This window comes from Aotus nancymaae, unplaced genomic scaffold, assembly GCF_030222135.1.
Source record: "Aotus nancymaae isolate 86718 unplaced genomic scaffold, 86718_ANA_hifiasm-v0.15.2.pri h1tg000121l, whole genome shotgun sequence".
NCBI classification, from domain to species: Eukaryota; Metazoa; Chordata; class Mammalia; order Primates; family Aotidae; genus Aotus; species Aotus nancymaae.
This window is the reverse complement of record NW_026988536.1, coordinates 1-20,176: the sequence shown is the minus strand read 5'-3', so window position 1 is coordinate 20,176 and position 20,176 is coordinate 1. Positions and strand designations below refer to the sequence as shown.

Sequence of the window (20,176 nt, the reverse complement as noted above, 5' to 3'; positions counted from 1 at the left end):
TGTTTAAGGTAGAGTTGAAAGCCAGAATGGAATGGGGTGAGTAGTTAGTGAGAGAGATGCTAATGGAGACAGGGAGTACAGGCAAATAAGTCTGTTGCAAAAGAAAGGTTAAACGGGGCTGTAGCTACAAAGAAAGCTGGGGCAAAGGCAGGGGTTTCTTTCTTTTTTTAAACTGGGAGAGATGTGAACATGGTTAAATGCAGATAGAGGAGAAAGATTCAGTTGAGAGGGAGATGACTTATGTATGAGTGTGAGGGATAACTATTGGTATGTGTCCAAAAGAACTGCTGCTCTTTACAGAACCACATGTCAGAAAGAGGCATCTATAGCTGCTATCGATCAAAGTAGGAAACTTTAGAGCAGTTTCCCGATGAAATACCATTTATGAAAAACCAACACCACGGTTTATTTCACAGTAGAAAAACAAGGTTTGTGCCGGGTGTGGTGGTATGCACCTGCAGCTCCAGCTACTCAGGAGGCTGAGGCAGGAAGATGCCTGGAGCCCCAGCGTTTGAGGCTGCAGTGAGCCATGGTCGTACCACTGCGCTCGAGCTTGGGTGACACAGTGAGACTCCATACATACATATATATATATATATATATATATAAATGTATGTATATATATATATGTATAAATGTGTGTGTGTGTGTGTGTGTATATATATATATGGGGGGAGAGAGAGAGAGAGAGAGAGAGAGAGAGAGAGAGAGAGAGAGAGACAGACAGACAGACAGACATTGAGAGAGTGAGTCTATATTCCAATGACTTACCTGTCATCTTTGGTTTCCTGAAATTTCTTGACCCTGGGATTCTACTGAAGCAACTTTTTCCCAAAGAAGTAATACTTTCTGGGTCAGGCGTTCCACAGCTGGTATGTCTTCAGGATAACCAGTTGTATGTGGAGGTCCTAGAAGTAGAAGAGTAAGTGTAAACATGAAAATAGTAATAAAAGCATTATTCAGTTGAGGAGCAGAGGAACAAATGTTCTTCAGACAGTCTGCCTATACTTTCAAGTCAGATACTGATAAGCACTGGGCAAGGGATTCAATGTGTGCATAGTATCCGAAGATGCCCTACAGGTAATCTGAGATGTGAACATTTCCAATGATCTGTAAAAAGTTTTGAAGGACCTTTATGAGGTCTTCTTTAATCTGTATTTTCCTGGTCAGAGGCTCCATATCAACAGCCTGCACCTGCAGCTCTTCTCCCCGCACCTGCAGCTCTTCTTCCCGCACCTGCAGCTCTTCTCCCCGCACCTGCGGCTCTTCTTCCCGCACCTGCAGCTCTTCTCCCCGCACCTGCAGCTCTTCTTCCCGCACCTGCGGCTCTTCTCCCCGCACCTGCGGCTCTTCTTCCCGCACCTGCAGCTCTTCTTCCCACACCTGCAGCTCTTCTTCTTGCACAGCCATCATGGACTGTAGAGCACAAAATTCCAACTGTGAATAGAGGAAACAATATCTGCCATGTTTACATTTTAACACGGAGGCAAATGCTTTTGCATATCATATCACTATCAGCCAGTAATGCAAGGGAAAACGAGACAAGAATAGGGTTCTACAGGATCAAATAAAAAATCCATGTAGTATGGTAACAAAGGATGTTTTATGGGAAGATGTAATAGTTCTTTTTAATAATGTCTTCCACCTTAACTGGCACCATAAAACACACCAAATTTGTTTAACAAGCTTATTATGTGACTGAAAAAGAATGGTGACCATTAGCAGAAGCAAAAAGAGATGAAGTTTTAATGTAAGTACTTCAGCTAATAGAGGAAAAAATGATAGCATTAGGATATCTCCATTTTTCAACCCTTAATGAATTAATGGATTAGGCATCAAACCACAAAAGCTGCTAACATCACAAGAGATCACCAAACATTACATGCCCCCAGATGGAAGAACATGCCACCACCTCTGAAGGAATCCTGCCAAAAGCTAGCGCTACATGCCCTGAACTTTCAGTGTTCTCAACAGAAAATGACAAATACTTGGTTATGACAAAGTTCATTAAAACTCATCATAGGCTGGGCGCCATGGCTCACACCTGTAATCCCAGAACTTTGGGAAGACCAGGCGGGTGGATCATGAGGTCAGGAGTTCGAGAGCAGCCTGACCCAAATGGTGAAACCGGTCTCTACTAAAAATACAAAGATTAGCCAGGCATGGTGGTGAATGCCAGCAATGCCAGCTACTCAGAAGGCTGAGGCAGGAGAATTGCTTGAACCTGGGAGGTGGAGGTTGCAGTGAGTGGAGATCATGCCATTGCACTCTAGCCTGGGTGACACAGCAAGACTCTGTCTCAAAAAAAAAAAAATCATGATAATAACCATATCTGCTAACATTTACTATGTCACCGGCTCTCTAACAAATACTTTGTATAGAGTTAATTCTTTTAACAAACCTAGTGCTCTGCTTCCTGCCTACTTTTCCCACTTTAGTATCTGCCATTTTACTCCTCACTCATGACTCTGTAGGTACACTAGACTTTTTCTGTTCTAGGAACACCAGATGTTCCCTTAACTCAAGGCCTTTACAACTACTACCCCCTTTGCCTGAAATATCTTTCCCAGGGCTGTCTCTTTCTGATCCTCAGGTCCCAGCTTATGTGTCATCTGCTCAGAGAAGCCTTCTTTGGCCACCCTATTTAAGATGGTCTCCATCCATGTTACTTTCTATCATTTCCCTCATATCACTTACTATCATAATTCTATCTATTTGTTTATTGTCTGTATCTCCCCAGTGGAAATTAACTACATAGAGACAGAGACCTTGCGGATTTCATTCACTACCTCATCCCCAGCACAAGCCCAAGCTGAGAGAAGGTTCCCATATAGCTAATGAATGAAGGAGTGAATCCTCACAACAATCCTATGAGATAACTCCTCTTTGATTTAAACATAAGGTGATTTCCACTCTTCAACTTACAGACAAGGTGATTGAGTCTGAGAGAAACTAACTAACTTGTTCAAAAATCACAGGGCTACCTAGTAAGTGGTAAATCTAGAATGTGAACTCAAGGAAGCTGACTCAGAGCCACTAGGCTATCACGTCTTCTCAGCAGATGCCGCGTATTCACACAGTCTTTATGGTAAGGGCAAGTTATTTTACACAAACCCTCTAAAGCTAGTTAGCAATAGTTAAGTATCAGCCCCTCAAAATACCCATTCATAGGCATTAGAATTTCATGATTCTGAAAACAGGACAGAACCAAAAAGTCACATTACTCTGGATTTGGTATATGTGAGAAAAACAGGAAGAGCACGTGGAAACTAAAATACCTGACATGAATAATCAGATAACGGCTAAGGTAGAGCCTCAAAAAGGAAAAGAGACTAGGGGATTTTAAAAACTGGTATTTCTTGAATGCCACACATTCTCATATCCTAAAAACTAACTGAGTCAAAAACATGAGTCTGTTTGTAAGCAGAAATATGGTAATAAAATCAAAAGATAAAATGTTAATTCCATCACAAACACAAACACAGGTTCCATATTATACATCTAGCTATGGCAAAAGGTAGAAAAAAAATCTAAGGAGCTACTTAGACTAGCTAGCTAAAGTTAATTTAGGAAGCCACGACACCGACTGATCTTCTAAAAGAGATGCCAGAGTAACAAACAAGCTTTTAGTTGTAGTCTGTAACTCTGCGCTGTGGTCCTCATATTTCCTCAACATCACAGCTGAATATGCAACCAGCTGTGTATATATTTAGGAAATACATATTTCCTGTCTATATTTAATTCTTCTAACAAACCTAGTGATCTGGTTCCCGCCTGCTTTTCCAACTTGAATATCGGCCATTTTACTCCTCACTCGTGACTCTGTAGGTACATCAGACTTTTTCTGTTCTAGGAACAGAAAAAGAAAATATATATAGGAAAGGCAGGGGGGTGCGAATCTCTAAGGCTGAAAGGCCCCTTCTAAAAGAACTGATGAAACGTCTACGCTCAAGGGAGTTAAAGCATAAGATGGGAAAAATGAATCTTAGGAATTATGTGAAGTCACAAACGACAGGAGTTTGAATCAAAGCTGTGGCATTTATTAGTTACATGACTATTCTCCACTCTCATTCTATAAGAGAAATCAGTGTTTCAGCTTCTTGTTCTATAATAATGGGGCCGACACCATTTACTTCATGTAGAGTTGTAAGCATTCGTGCTAATTTAAATACCTAGCACAGTACATTGCATATGAATACTCAATAAACATTGACTATATCGAAGTTCCTCGTTTCATGTTTATAAAACTAATTTCATGGGTCTAATGTCATAACTCTAAGCAGCAATCACACAATACTTCCTATTTACACTAGTTATTTACTATTATTATTATTTTTGGAGGTGGAGTTTTGCTTCTTTCCTAGGCTGGAGTCTGATGGCACGATCTCAGCTCACTGCAACCTCTGCCTCCCAGGTTCAAGTGATTCTCCTGCCTAAGCCTCCCGAGTAGCTGGGATTACAAGCACCCGAAATCATACCCGGCTAATTTTTGTATTTTTAGTAGAGATGGGATTTCGCCATATTGGCCAGGCTGGTCTCCAACTCCTGACCTCAAGTGATCAGCCTGCCTCAGCCTCCCAAAGTGCCAGGATTACAGGCGTGAGCCACCACACCCGGCCTTTACAGTTGTTTTATTCCAATTAGCAATGGGGAGTGAGAGTTGTGTTTTTCCAGCACTTAGTAAGTTTTAATGGTCCCAATATAAAAACAGGAGCATCTTGTTGAGATAATGTATATAAAAAATAACTTATATTTTTCCCCAAAAAGAAAAAAGTCATACCTGGCATTTGGACTCAGATATTCTACTTGGAGAATTATACGCTTTTGAATATAAACTATTTTGAAAGAAAAAATCATAGGGATTTTAAAATTAAGACTTGACTAGAAAACTCACCTGACTTTCTCTTTTTTAGCCATGAGTTCAAGTTCCTCTTTGGCATTACTCAGTTCTTTTTCCAGCCCTGCCACTGTGTTCAGGTCTCCTAAAATGAAAATAGAGTGCTAGTTTTAATTGCTATGAACATAATGTGATATCAGCTGCCTCCTTTGAGGAATTTACTGAGGACACATTCCAATAATAAGAAAAAAATAAAACGTACATGCAGGTTGTTCTTTGTAGCATTATTTCTAAGAGCTAAATACCACAGTCATCCTGCATTCTATAAAGAAAAGACTGAATAAAGTATAGTATATTCACAGATGGAACTATATACTGATGTAAAAAAGGAATAAGGACGATCTTTTATCAACTTATATGGAGTCATTTAGAAATCCTGAGACTATGTTAACGAAAACAAGCTACATGCTTAAGAATACATCTAAGGTAGTAGGTTTTAGATTAGGAAAAGGGGGAATAAGAATATACATATATACATTACATAGACACAGATGATTCATTTGCCGATTTTTGCAAAAAGATACACAGAAAGAATAACCCAGAAATGAAACTGATTACCTTCAGGAGATGAGTGGCAACAGGAGAGAGGGGATAGGGAAAGAGATGGGACATCTGAGTATATCATTTTATATACTGGATTTTGAACTGTGTTAATGTTTAATTCTTAATATGGAAGTCAGCTTGTCAATTAATGGGAGATAAAAAACCTAAAATTCAATCCTAATATAAACAAATGAATCTATATAGGAAACAGATAATAAAACCACCCAGAAGATAAAACAAATTAATCCAAATATTTTTCAACTCACTAACTGAACACCGTCAGTGCAAAATACCCTAAGGATAAAAAGAATTACAAAAATACCTTAAGGATAAAAAGAATTACAAAAAAAAGGTAAACATTACAGAATACATTTACTGTTGATAGTGGTATTTATGTAGTAATTCTGAAACTACTTTTGCATAGTATACTGTTCTGCAAATGTGTAAATATTTTGAAATATAGTGACGTTATAAGTAACCAGGGCTTTCAAGGAGATACAAATATGAAATGAAGGAAAAAAGAACCTATATTGTTAAATTAGAATGACAGAAGTCAGTATCAAATCTTCATATGTACACAAATACATACATACATACTTAAAAATATTCACTGCTACCTCTGCTCACTTAAAAGGGCCTAGAAGCAAAAGGTATTCATGTGGCAATGAAGACATCTTGTGCCCAGATCACAGTTTGTCAATGCCATTACCCACCAAAAGGAACCAGGGAGCTCTTTAGGATAACGGCTCATTCTGGGACTGAGGCAGGTAAAGTAAAAGGTAATCATAGAACGTCTTATTGTGCCAGAAACTATGAAAGGACAAAAAACAAAGAAATCAAAAACACTGAAGGGGATATGGCAAAGGGTCAGAGAAACAGCTCAATGAGGTTCCCACTGACCGAATCTGGGTTAATTTGAGGAGTAAAGGAAATAATGACCGAAATCAGTAATATAATGATTTTTGAAAATCCATATTGATAAAAACAAATGGAGTACAGAGATAGGGAAAGGACAGCTCTTCTTTATAAAATAATATCCACAAAGAAATAAAGAAGAAATTTTACAAACAGAAAATCTTAATTTTTTTTTTTTTTTTTTGAGACTGAGTCTCATTCTCTCACCAAGGCTGGTGTGCAGTGGGGCGATCTTTCTGCCACCCAGATTCAAGCGGTTCTCCTGCCTCAGCCTCCTGCGTAGCTGGGATTACAGGCATGTGCCACCGTGTTCGACTAATTTTTGTATTTTTCGTAGAGACGGAATTTCATCATATTGGCCTCGAACTCCTGAGCTCAAGTAATCTACTCTCCTGGGCCTCCCAAAGTGCTGGGATTAAAAGCATGAGCCACCGTGCCCAGCCCTGAAACATCACTATTTTTAAGCTACCAATGTAAGAGTTGGTTCAAGCAAGGCTCAAACGATACTACAGCCACTGAGTGAATGATTGTTGGAAAACAACTGTCGACATCTGAAATTCAGCCAGCAGATGACTTACATATAAAGAGGAAAATGCACCTTTTACAGTGGAGGGATTTGGCAGCTACAACCTTAACCAAATGACTAAATTTCGTATCACCAAGGATGATACAAACTGATTATCATGCACTGATGTGATGCACTAAGAAAGATGTCATCCAGGCTCACACCTGTAATCCCAGCACTTTGGGAGGCTGAGGCAGGTGGATCATTTGAGGCTAGGAGTTCTAGACCAGCCTGGCCAACACAGTGAAACCCCATCTCTAAAAAAACAAAACAAAACAAAACAAACAAACTAGCCAAGCATGGTGACGCATGCCTGTAGTTCTAGCTCCACTTTGGGAGGCTGAGGTGGGAAGATCGCTTGAACCCGGGAAGCAGAGGCTGCAGTGAGCTGAGATGGCGCCACTGCAATCCAGCCTGGGCAATGACAGATTTTGTCTCAGAAAAAAAAGAGAAGAAAAGAAACAGGGTGGGGAGGGGAGGGGAGGGGAAGGGATAATTCATCCATATGGTATTCCTGCCAAAAATGTTTAACTGGAATCTAACCACAAGAAAACAATAATGGCTAAATTGAGGAATATTCACAGTCCTGAATTCTTCAAAAATGCCAGTCTCACTAAAAAATAAAAGCTAAACAACTGTTCTAGATTAGAGACTAAGAGACGTGACAACTAAGCACAATGCATAAGCCCTGGGTTCTAGGGAACCAAGGTAGCTATACAGAACATTATTGGGACAACAGGAACTCTGAATGTGGACTGCGTATTAGATACTAAGCCTATATCAAGGTTAAATTTTCTGAGTATGATAATTATATTGTAGCTATGTAGGAGAATGACCTTGTTCTTAGGAAATACTGATGTATGCAGCATAAAGTGTCATGATTTCTGTAAGAAATTCTCCAATGGTTCAGAAAACACATTACATCCACATATATGTGTGTGTACATACAAAGAAATAAGGCAAATGTGGCAGAACGTTAATAACTGGTCTGAATAAAAATGTATATGAGTCTTCACTATACTATTCTTGCCCTTTTCTGTAGGTTTGAAATTTCCAAAATACAAAATTTAGAGAAAAGTACACTTTTTAAAAAAGGCAAATAAAGAATAAATAAAACAAATCCAACATTATTTTACTCTTTGATTAGTATAAAGTTTCCAAATTAGAGAATGACTACTCATAAGACTTTTCGAAACCATCCCCTGAATGGGGCTAGGCTTGGCAAATAACTCAATGTACACTGCCTACCCTACCTAACAGTTTCATGTAGGTGATGTCAAGTCACAGCGAGTGGCCCCAGACTTGAAAGATACCCGGGAAAAGCTGTCAGCACATGGCCTTGCTGTGCAGGATTGGAACCACTACCTCCTGCATTTCTGAATCCCTGCAAAACTATCTGAAAAGGAGAATAAGGACAGACTTTCTCTGGGCCAAACTGTGACCCCAAAGCAATAACCTCAACTCAACATAAGGTAAGGACAGTTCTTCAGCCTTTCAGAGGAATTCCAAACTTATTTTTCCCATTAAGGTAGGAACAGAAAAAGAGTCTTAGCCAAACCTATTAATACAAAGATTAACAGAAAACAAAATCCCTGAATGAAATGAAATTTCATACTCACCTAATGCCGATCTGGGTATGCTGGCATCTTCTTTGGCAGTCAAAAAAGTACTATCATCTATGGAAGGTATCTGCACTGGACTCTAAAAAACTGGGGGACTTAGGAAGATGAAGGAACTATGATCACAATGACAGCATTGAGAATATTCTCACAATTTCGTATTAAAATTATCAAACTTACACCTCAAATGTAAAAAGGAAACACATTCAGCATGAATTATCTAAGTCTATACTTCTTACTTGATCAGTCTGTTCTCCAAGAGGGGGGCCAAAGGAGGAAACTTCAGCTCGTGGGTTAGAGATGGGTGCTTGGGACATCATGGAGTCTCTTCCTCCCAAATACTGGCGCAGGGCCTGTAATTCTGAATTTCTTTCCATTAAGGCTTCCATCATCTTCTCTGCAGCAACCTAGTAAGAGAAAATCACAAATAACATTAGAAAGATATTCTAGTAGGGCCGGGCGTGGTGGCTCATGCCTGTAATCCCAGCACTTTGGGAGGACGAGGCGGGTGGATCACGAGGTCAAGAGATCGAGACCATCCTGGTCAACAAGGTGAAACCCTGTCTCTACTAAAAATACAAAAAATTAGCTGGGCATGGTGGCGCATGCCTGTAGTCCCAGCTACTCGGGAGGCTGAGGCAGGAGAATTGCCTGAACCCAGGAGGCGGAGGTTGCAGTGAGCCGAGATCGCGCCATTGCACTCCAGCCTGGGTAACAAGAGCAAAACTCAGTCTCCAAAAAAACAAAAAAAAAAGATATTCTAGTAAAACAAAATTTTTGTTCTGCTATTATTTCTCTTTTCTTTTTCTTTTTTTTTTTTTTTTTATAAAGATGAGGTTTCACCATGATGGCCAGGCTGGTCTTCAACTCTTGACCTCAGGTGATTCACCCACCTCGGCCTCCCAAAGTGCTAGAATGAGCCACCCCGCCCGGCCCTGGTATTACTTCTTCAAAGTCAATCATTTGTAAACAACAAGCAAACAAACAAACAAAACAGTGGGTTCTTAGGAAATCGTTTCCCTGCTTTCAGTTTACAGGGAAAAACCCAGTTAAAGTGAATGGAAAAAAAGTCTCACAGGCAGAACATTGGAGAAAAAACTGAATTTAACACATTTGTAACAGATAAGAAAAAGAGAATCTGAAATAGGTTCTGCTAGAACTCTCAGGCTTAGGTGTTAAGATTCTGGAATTAAGATAACAGTTGTCTTTATTCTTGGACAGCTGTTTCTTCGGACTGGATTGCTCTTCAAACATTTGTGTGGTTTGCTCCCTTCAGGTCTTTGCCAAGTGACACCTTATCAGGTTGGCCTTCCCTGCACATCCTAACCACAAAAGCAATCTCACTGGCCAAAGGGTAAAAGCTTTCAGGTACAAGATGAATATGTTTTGGGAATCTAATGTATCGCATGGTGACTTTAGTTAATAATACTGCATTATTTACTTGAGTGAGTCATTCTATGTTATTTACTTGAAATTTGCTAAGAGAGTAGATCTTTAGTGTCCTCACCACACATGCATAAAATGCGTAGTGACGGACGTGTTAATTTGATGGTGGTAATCATTTCACAATGTATACGTATATCAAAACATCATGTTGCACACCTTGAATATAGACAGTATTTGCAATTATACCTCAATAAAGCTGGGAAATAAAACTTTAAAGAACCCAGCAATCTCTTCTCTATCCCCAATATCCCTTACTGTGCTGAATTTTTTTTTTCAATGCACTTATCTGATATACAGCTCTTTTTTTTTTTTTTGACGGAGTCTCACTGTGTTGTCAGGCGCCAGGCTGGAGTGCAGTGGCACAATCTCGGCTCACTGCAACCTCCGCCTCCTGGGTTCAAGCAATCCTCTTGCCTCAGCTTCCCAAGTAGCTGGGACTACAGGCGCGCGCCACCATGCCCAGCTAGTTTTTTTTTGTATTTTTACTAGAGACGGGGTTTCACCATGTTGACCAGGATGATCTCGATCTCTTGACCTCGTGATCTGCCCGCCTCAGCCTCCCAAAGTCCTGGGATTACAGGCTTCAGTCACTGCGCCCGGCCCTAAAGGCATCTTGGTGCTGAATCTCAAGCACCCGGTACGGTGTCTGGCACATCATAGGCACTCACTACACATTTACTGAATGAGGCAATTACACACATAAACATTTTCATCAGACCACATGATCAGGGGAATCTCAATCTCAAAATCACCAAACTCAGTTTCATTTCAAATCCCAGTTTTCTAAGACAGATAATGACACAATAAGGGAAAGATCTAGAACTTTTGTAACTATTAATGCACAGAAAGTCTGCATTTAAACAGAAAATCTGGAAATAATAAATTTATATTAAAATTACTGAGGGTAGAAGATGAAGAATCGTAACACCAACTGTCTCTGAGGAACAGTACTACTGTTTTAAGTGAGAAGCTGAGCTCTTGTCACCATTTCAAAGAGAAATACGAGAAAAAACACTGCCATTTTTCAGTAAGTAAAATTTGGGCTCTTGGGAGATGTCGATGGAACCATTTTAGAGGTATCCGTGTATTATCAAAGTATCTTAATAAAAGTATCTGTGAAAACTGTGGGGAAAAAACATAATAAATAACATACAAGATATATACTGCGCCCCATCTGCCTTGGCACTCCTTTTCTAGCAGTATTTAAGAGTTTTTAGCAGTGCTCCTCCAATGCAGTCCATGAGCCAGCAGCATCACGATCACCTGGAAACTTGTTAGAAATGCAAATTCTTAAGTCCCACCTATACCTCCTAATTTCTATCTCTGAAGTTGAGCTCCACAATCTACGTCTTGAAAAAGCTATTCAGGTGATTTCTTTTGCATGTCAAATTACACGAGCAGATCTAGAAGAATACAACCATTAATCTTCTTGAGTTGAAAAATCTCCTGTAAGTTCTATCATCTTCATTATTCGATTACCCACAGGGCATAATTTTTTTTCTGAGGTATAATAAAGACTAATTCTACCAAATCACGAACAGGTTAAAAAGAAAACTTAAAGATGCTAGCCTCTTGCCAGACTTAAATAATTTAGAATAATTTTGTTAGGTCTATTTGAGGAACAATATCTGAAGCACACAGCAGGACTTTTCTAACAAGATGTGTATTTACTTCAGTGGGGCTAACAACCAGAGGAGTGGAGTATAATCCCTTTACAAGATAAGGAAAAGTAAGAAAATATTATGGAGTGAAATAACATAGGCAAGAAAGAATCTGCCTTCCTCTAAAAACTGACTAGGGGGATTCTGAGCTACTGGTCTTTGAAACGCAGCACAAGTCAACTAAGAGTCTTTACATTTGAGGAGAAAACACATAGAAATGAGAAAAGTTAAGAATTTACCCCTGGCCAGGGCTTGGTGGCTCACGCCTGTAATCTCAGCACTTTGGGAGGCCGAGGTGGGTGGATCACTTGAGGCCAGGAACTGGAAACCAGCATGGCCAAATGGTGAAACCTCATCTCTACTGAAAACACAAAAATTAGCTGGGCATGGTGGTGCATGCCTGTAATCCCACCTATTTGGGAGGCTGAGGCAGGAGAATCGATTGAACCCGGGAGGCCCAGGTTGCAGTGAGCTGAGATCACGCCACTGCACTCCAGCTGGGATGACAGAGGGAGATGCCACCTCAAAACCAAAAAAATTTACTTCTGAAATACTGTGAAAGTAGTATACCCCATACTGTAATGAGATTATTCATTCTCTCATCATGACCTTGGAAAAATGCAATCTTTTTTTCCTCTTAAGATAACTCAGATTTAACAAAAGCTAAGAATAAACATGTTGAGTGTAAGTTTTCCCATAACTTCGCTGAAAATGCAAAGTTATCACTCTAGTCTTAATAATTTAGAATCAAAATCAAAACACTCCACAACCCCTACTCCTTTCTCTCAAAATGATCAGATTATTAGGGAAAAGAAAACGTATGTAATGAAGCTAACGGATACATGTATTGTTTAGGCAGCCTTCCAAATGTAAAATTTGCAAAACAATTTTTCATACTTTGATGATCAATATAAAACTGTGGTCTAAGGCCAGGCACAGTGGCTCACACCTACAATTCCAGCACTTTGGGAAGCTAAGGCAGGATGACTGCTTGAGCCCAGGACTTCAAGACCAGCCTGCATAAACAGAGACCCCCATCTCTAAATAGATAAGTAAAGAAATAAAACTGTGGCCTAGAAAATAAATTGAAGGAAAGAAACTAACAGAGTTGACCGTAAAATATATAAACATACACACATCTACAGTCTGCAAATGCTTCCTATTTGCAGACTATAAATGCACTATGTGATACTTTTCTGCTAAGCACATTAGTCCTTACTTGGCTTTCCTGCTCCCTGGAGTTCACAGACTGAAGCAGGCCTTGAATCTCCATTTCATGTTCCACCACTTGCTCGTTTCAATCACTCAGAAGGTTCTGCAGCATCCTTTCCTTTCGCTGTAGACGCTGGCACAGCTCCTCCGCTACCTCACTCCGCCCTGGTCCAAGTTTGCAGAGCAATGTTGCACTGAGGTCCTAATACAGAAGGGACACTGTAAGTTTCTGGGGGAAAGAACCGCCTCTAGTAAATAGCAAAGGGCTTAAAAGACTCTATCACAGAAGGAGGAGCTGTGAGATTCTTGAAAATAAGTATCATGTTTTATTCATTTTTGTTTTACCAGGCCCAGAACACAGAAGTCTCTAAATACATGTCCCAGGAATGAACACTAACAATAGAGAAAACTATCTCTAGTGGCCACTTACGTACCTATTGCGTTCTGAAATAAGTCTTTATCCTATTTGTTCAGGGCATGTAACAATTAATGTTAGATGAGGATAAATGGTCACTCAGTTCATTTACTTATTTTCTCCCCAGTGTAACCTTAGAGAGGGAAGCACAAAACGATAAGCTGAAAGGAATACTAAACACTGTATTTGCTATCATAGTGATGGTTTCAATTTCTGCACTACCCAAAGGTACACGGTGAAGGAAACGGAGGAGCCATACTGCCTAGGTTACTGGATCTGCTACTTATTAGCTATGTTAGCTTGGACAGGGTACTTAGCTTCAGAAGGCTGTCTCCTCCTCTATAAAACAGGGATAATAGTATGTGCCTCATGGACCTGTGTGTAGAAAACACAATATAATACTTGCACCCTGGCAATGTTTCAGTAAAAGTAAGAGAGAGCGAGAGAGAAGGACAGAGAAAATGTGTATTTATGTATGAACAAGAATTGGAAATAAATCAGAAGTATGTGAACAGAAACCAATATTCACTGGCTCGCCTCACAAAGTTCATATCACAAAAGAAAGTAGAAATGCTAAAGTCTCTCCCTTTCGAATCTACAATGATGGAACTAATGACCGCTATTTTTGGTTTTCTCCCCGTATATAAAGCAGAATCCCCGGTTTTCAGAAAACGATGGAACGGGGTCCTGCTGCAGGCTTCGAATACAAGTGGGAGAGGAACACCAAGTCAGAGAGAGGTTTTGCTCTTACCTGCATAGTAGCTTCATGGGAGGAGAGCAGTCTCTGGAAGTCGTGATCTCGCTCTCTCACAGCAAGACCAAACCGACGCAGTTCTTTTTCTTTCTCTTCCAGAGCAAAGAATTTTTCATCTATAGACCACTGCAAGGAAAAGAAGACGCGTCCCATGCGCCAATGGCATCGGCGGCGTCCCAGGCGCGGATGGCATCGGCGGCGTGTCGGGAGTGTCGGCGGCACGGTCTGCTGGTCGGGGGCATCCACGGCGCGGTCAGCTGTTCGGCGCCGTCCCAGGCGCTGACAGCGTCAGTGGCGGCGGAGGGGGCGGCGCGTCGGAGGCGTCAGCGGCGTCGGCGGAGTCCAGGTCTGCGCCTTCCGTGCGTCGGGGGTGTCGGCGGCGAGGTCGGCGCGTCAGGGGCGTCCGCGGCTGGACGTCGGCGTCCGAGGCGCGTTGGAGGCGTCCGCGGCATGGTCGGCGTCAGCTGCATCTGCGGCCTGTCGGGGACGTCTGCGACGCGGTCGGCGGCGTCCGCGGGGTCTGCGGTGCGATGGCGGCGTCCCAGGCGCCGATTGCATCGGCGGCGCGGTCTGCTGGTCGGGGGCATCCACGGCGCGGTCAGCTGTTCCGCGCCGTCCCAGGCGCTGACAGCGTCAGTGGCGGTGGCGGCGCGGTCGGCGCGTCGGGGGCGTCGGCCGCATGGTCGGCGGCGGCGGAGTCCAGGTCTGCAGCTTCCGTGCGTCGGGGGAGTCGGCGGCGAGGTCGGCGCGTCAGGGGCGTCCGCGACTGGATGTCGGCGTCCGAGGCGTGTCGGCGGTGACTGGGCGTTAGCGACGCGGTAGGCGCGGCCGCGCATCGGTGGCGCGCTGAGTTAAGGTTTACCGGGACGTCCACGCAGCGTTTCCGAGGTGAATGCCGCGGCGGGACGGCCGCCGGGATCTGCACTGAAACTTAAAGGTTTAGTAGGAAGTCAAGGTTTACGGGGAAGTCCACCCAGCCTTTCCGAGGTGAGGGCGCCGCGCCAAGCCGTGAGAGCGGGGAGTCCGGGACTCGCGGCGCACAGCTGGGTCGATGTGCGCGCGGGGGGCCTCCACAACTTTTGCTGTGCCAGCGGGGCGGGCGCACCGGGCACCCCGAGCGCTTAAGTTTCCTGAATTGGATTCCTCGCCTGCCGCTGCCGGCCGCAGCCCTGCTCTCGTGGGTTCTGGGGTTTCAAGAAACTCGCGTGCGGGTCTTCTGTGGCATCCCAGGGGGTGGAGGGATGGAGCAGCTTCGGGGCCACATCCTCCTAGATCTGGTGGAGGACATTGACCCTTTGCCCCACCTTCAAGGCCAAAAATCGGTTCCCTCTGGGGACCTGAGGGGCGAGAGATCTCAAGCCCCAAATGTGGAAAGTTGGGGTCTTGATTGGCCTCCAGGATTCCGCACCTTGCGCTGTCTCCAGCCTGGTGGTGGGCAAGCCAGGTGTGCCAGATCCAGGATGCCCTAGGGCAGCGTTTGTAGCCGTCGCTGAATCGCCTCAGGATTAGCAGGGCAAGCCTCAAATTAACTGCAGCATTTCCAATAGGTTGGATTGTGGTGCTGCTGTTTGCGCTCCAAAGAGTTGCTGTGGTTTCCCTGTGTCTGTCTGTCTGCCTTGGGAGCTTCTCAGATTATCTCGTTTGGCATCCTCTCAAAGAAGAGTGAAGCAAGACTTTTGGAATGCTTTCCTCGCTTTCCTTCTGTCTTTTGCTGGTAAAGCTGCTTTCAAAAGGAAATCTTTTCTTGCAGTGCTGTCTTTTCTTTGACTCCCAGTGCTTGACGAAGTTAAAGAAAAGTAATCTGCTGGTAGTTTTCTTTTTTTTTTTTTTTGAGACGGAGTTTCGCTCTCGTTACCCAGGCTGGAGTGCAATGGCACGATGTCGGCTCACCGCAACCTCCACCTCCTGGGTTCAAGTAATTCTCCTGCCTCAGCCTCCCGAGTAGCTGGGACTACAGGCGTGCGCCACCATGCCCAGCTAATTTTTGTATATTTTAGTAGAGACGGGGTTTCACCTTGTTGACCAGGATGGTCTCGATCTCTTGACGTCGTGGTCCACCCGCCTCGGCCTCCCAAAGTGCTGGGATGATAGGCGTGAGCCACCGCGCCCGGCCTGTTAGTTTTTAATCTTTGTTCTGAGCTGTTACGTGTTAGTAGCTTTCTTTTGTTTTTAAATTTTATTGGTAAAATTTCACCTGTGAACCAGAAGCTCGTTTTTTCTCTTCTAAAATGCTAGCTTTAAGATTTCTGAGAACTTTGTGTCAAAGAAATCTTGGAAAAGTTACTGAAGTCTACAGAACAAGCTCACAATTTTAAATGTGCAGGTGGTCCCGGGGCGGTGGATCACACCTGTAATCCCAGCACTTCCGGAAGCCAGGGTGAGCAGATCGGTTGAGCCCAGGAGTTCCAGACCAGCCTGGGCAACGTGGCAAAACCCTGTCTCTACTGAAAAGACAAAAATTAGCTATGTGTGGTGGTGTGTGCCTGTAGTCCTAGGTACCCTGCAGGATGAGATGGGAGGATCACCAGAGCCTGGGAGGTTGAGATTACAGTGAGCCATGATCATGCCAGTGCACTCAGGCCTGGATGGCAGAGTGAGAGCCTGTCTCAAGAAAAGAAAAAAAAAAAAATACAGGTAATGAATTTACACTAAGTAAATTTCACCGCAAACCAAGAAATAGAACATTACTAGATTGGTGTATATATGTAGGAGTGGCATTGTTGGTTTTAGAGGTATATGAATGAGAAAACTTTAGTATCAGTTATTGTTGATGATTTTCAAAAAGTGGCTGTACCGTTTAGCAGGGAGTATTCTGGTTACCCCACATCTTTGCTTATGCTTGTCAATTAAAAATTATTAGGCAGGGCATGGTGGCTCATGCCTATAATCGCAGCACTTTGGGAGGCCGAGGCGGGTGGATCCTGAGGTCAAGAGATCGAGACCATCCTGGTCAACAAGGTGAAACCCCGTCTCTACTGAAAAAAATACAAAAATTAGCTGGGCATGGTGGCACGCACCTGTAGTCCCAGCTACTCTGGGGTGCTGAGGCAGGAGAATTGCTTGAACCCAGGAGGCGGAGTTTGCGATGAGCCAAGTTCGCGCCATTGCACTCCAGTCTGGGTAACAACAGCAAAACTCCGTCTCAAAAAAAAAAAAATTATTTTGCCATTCTAGTAGAGGTGCAGTAATATATCAGTGTAGTTTCATTTTGCATTTTCTGGTATTGAGGTTGAGTATTTTTTATTGCCATTTATATGTCCTGTTTTGTGAAGTGCCTGTTCAATCTTTGTATCCTGTTTTCATTGATAGGCTTGTTTTTTTGTTGATTTGTAATACTTTATCCTGGATGTGTGTCCTTTCTAGGATATATATGTATTATATGTATTACATTTCTCTATTTTTCAAACTGTAGCCTGCCTTTTCACTCTTTTAATGGCGTTTTTACATGAATGGAGATCCTCCAGTTTTTTTTTTCTTTTTGAGACAGGATCTCATTCTGTTGTTCAGGCTGCAGTGCAGTGGTACAATCACAGCTCAGTGCAACCTCCACGTCCCAAGGCTCAAGTGATCCTCCTGCCTGAGCCCCAAGTAGCTGGGACCTACAGGGGAGCACCATTAAGCTCAGCTCTTTTTTGTATTTTTAGTAGAGATTGGGATTTAACACGTTGCATAGGCTGGTGTGGAATTCCTGGGATCAAGTGATACACCTGCCTCGGCCTCCCAAAGTGTAGGGATTACAGGCATGAGCCAGTTACCCAGCCTGAGTTTCTTAATTTTAATGAAATTTAACTTGATCAATCCTTTCCTTTGTGGTGACTGCTTTTTGTGTCCTGTTAATCAATGCCTAACCTAAGAATATGAACACTTAATCTCACAGCAATTTTAGTTTAGTTTATGCTTCCCCACCCGCCCCCATGCCCCAGATAGGCTCTCACTCTATTGCCCAGGCTGGAGCACGGTGGCATAATCTCAGCTCACTGCAGCCTCCACCTCCTGGCTCAAGGGATCCTCCCCGCTCAGCCTCCTGAGTACTTGAGACCATAGGCGTGTGCCACCATGCCTGGCTAAGTTTTGTATTTTTTTTGTAGAGATGGGGATTCACCGTTTTCCCAGGTTTGACTCAAACTCTTGGGCTCAAGTAGTCTGCACGCTTCATCCTCCCAGAGTGCTGGGATTACAGGTTTGAGCCAACCCACCCACCCATGATTCACTTTTTACTACATGGATGTGACTGCTTGATCCAGCACCATGTATGGAAAAGACCATCTTTGTCCTTCTGCACTGTGTAGCACTTTTTTGCCTCAATTGAATGGCTGTATGGTCGTCTGATTGACAAAATGCGTGTGGGTCTGTTTCTGGACCAACCTGGGCAACATAGCAAGATCCAATCTCTACAAAAAATAATAAATAATAAAGAAATACATGAAATTTTTTAAGTGGGTAGAGGAGATGGAGTCATAGGTGGTAATTTATAAATGATTGTCAATTTCTTGGCTACATACAGGTGTTGGTAAGTGAGATCTGTTGGGAGTTCAGGCAAAATGTATTAAGTGAATTCTATGGTGTTCAGAATGCTTGCTAGATGTTCGTTGTGACTTCAATTAGATATTATTTGCACCTCACAGAGCTACAGGTTTTATTCTCTTATTTATTTATTTGTCTTTAAACATTTTTACAATCTTCCTGTCAAGGCAGTACCTCTTTTATACTTAATTGTTCTTAGGTATACTTAATTACCAGGAAAGTTTTATGGAGCATATCTAACTGTTAAGCCACTTAAAGTAAAGGGCTGATGTGATGTAATGTAGACAATGGGATTCTACATAATAGTTTCAGGAGTATATCGATTAAATTGTTTCTTCTTCTTCTTCTTTTTTTTCTCTTGAGACAGGGTCTCGCTGTTGCCCAGGCTGGAGTACAGTGGGGTAGCGGTATGATCGTGGCTCACTGCGGCTTTGACCTCTCAGGCTCAAGCAGCCTCCCACCTCAGCCTTCTTAAGTAGCTGGGACTACAGGCATGCACCACTATGCCTGGCTAATTTTGTATCTTTTGTATGCAGGGTCTTCCTATGGTGCCCAGACTGCTTTGAAACTCCTGGGCTCAAATGATCCTCCCACCTTGTCATCCCAAAGTGTTGATATTACAGGCGTGAGCCATCACACCTGGCCATTTTAGTTTTAATAATTTTATATTTTTCTAACTTAGAATATTTACTAAGTCTATTTAGTTTATGAATATAATATTCATTATTATGATGATTTTGTATGTATTTAATCTCATTTTAATATAAGCTCTTGGAAATTAGAGATCTTGTCTCTTATTTACTACTGTGTTCTCAGTACTTGACCTTGCCTGGTATGAAACAGATATTGAAGAAATAGTTGTTAAATGAATGAATGAACCACATTCAAAAATTCTCCGAGTATCACAGCATTCACCACCTAACAAATAAAAGAAGTTGTCTAGAGTAGAGTCACAGTTAACCTGCCATACAAGGAAATGTCAATGAAAATCAACCTTTGTATGTGTAGCTGTTAAGATTTGGGGGCTTTTGTTACTGCAGCATAAACTAGCAAAGCTCAGTGAGACAGCAGATAGAATATACATATATAAATAGACCAGATAGACCAGTAGATGAGATTCCAAAGATAGTTCAGTCAGCATTAACTAACCACACCCACACTCTCTTAATTTCCTAACAGAAAGAATGGAATTCCTGTTCACTAAGATCTCCCTGAAAGAGTACTTTGTGAAAACTTCTCTGGGTATGCAAGTATTTAATCAGGACCTTTTTTTTCCCTCCTGTAGGTTGGAGTGCAGTGGTGCCATCATAGCTCACTGTAACCTCTAACTCAAGGCTCAAGGAATCCTCCTGCCTCAGTCTCCCAAGGAGCTGAGACTGCACGTGTGTACCACCATGCTTGGCTAATTTTTTATTTTCAGAGACAGGGTCTTACTATGTTGCCCAGGCTGGTCAGGACCGTTGATTGCATACGACAGAAACCCAACCAACCCTAGTTCCCGCCACCTTTCAGTCTGCTCCTTTCTCAGTCTTCCGAGTCTCAACAAATGGCAGTTTCAGCCTTCACGTTGCCGAAGCCCCAAATCTTAATGTTAACCTTGATTTCTCTCTTTTATGTCATAGCCC

General features: G+C 42.6%; 1 protein-coding gene across 6 annotated transcripts; it reads right to left on the bottom strand.

Moving 5' to 3' along the window:
• Positions 1-21: 21 nt before the first annotated feature.
• LOC135272645 (golgin subfamily A member 6-like protein 26) lies at positions 22-14,165 on the bottom strand. 6 transcript variants are annotated; one of them, XR_010340650.1, is made up of 7 exons: positions 14,025-14,165; positions 12,866-13,060; positions 8,779-8,946; positions 8,540-8,637; positions 4,895-4,982; positions 1,258-1,437; positions 22-908 (listed from the first exon to the last, which is right to left on the bottom strand). XR_010340650.1 is itself a non-coding variant. In XM_064371119.1 (7 exons), the coding sequence occupies exons 6-7, from the start codon at positions 1,411-1,413 to the stop codon at positions 855-857; spliced, it is 231 nt and encodes a 76-aa protein (XP_064227189.1). In that variant the 5' UTR covers positions 1,414-1,437; positions 4,895-4,982; positions 8,540-8,637; positions 8,779-8,946; positions 12,866-13,060; positions 14,025-14,165; the 3' UTR covers positions 22-854. The 6 variants fall into 6 exon arrangements, 2 of the variants coding, with proteins under 2 accessions (XP_064227189.1, XP_064227190.1); XR_010340651.1 differs by having other exon boundaries at positions 1,279-1,437; XR_010340649.1 differs by having other exon boundaries at positions 1,300-1,437.
• Positions 14,166-20,176: the final 6,011 nt, after the last annotated feature.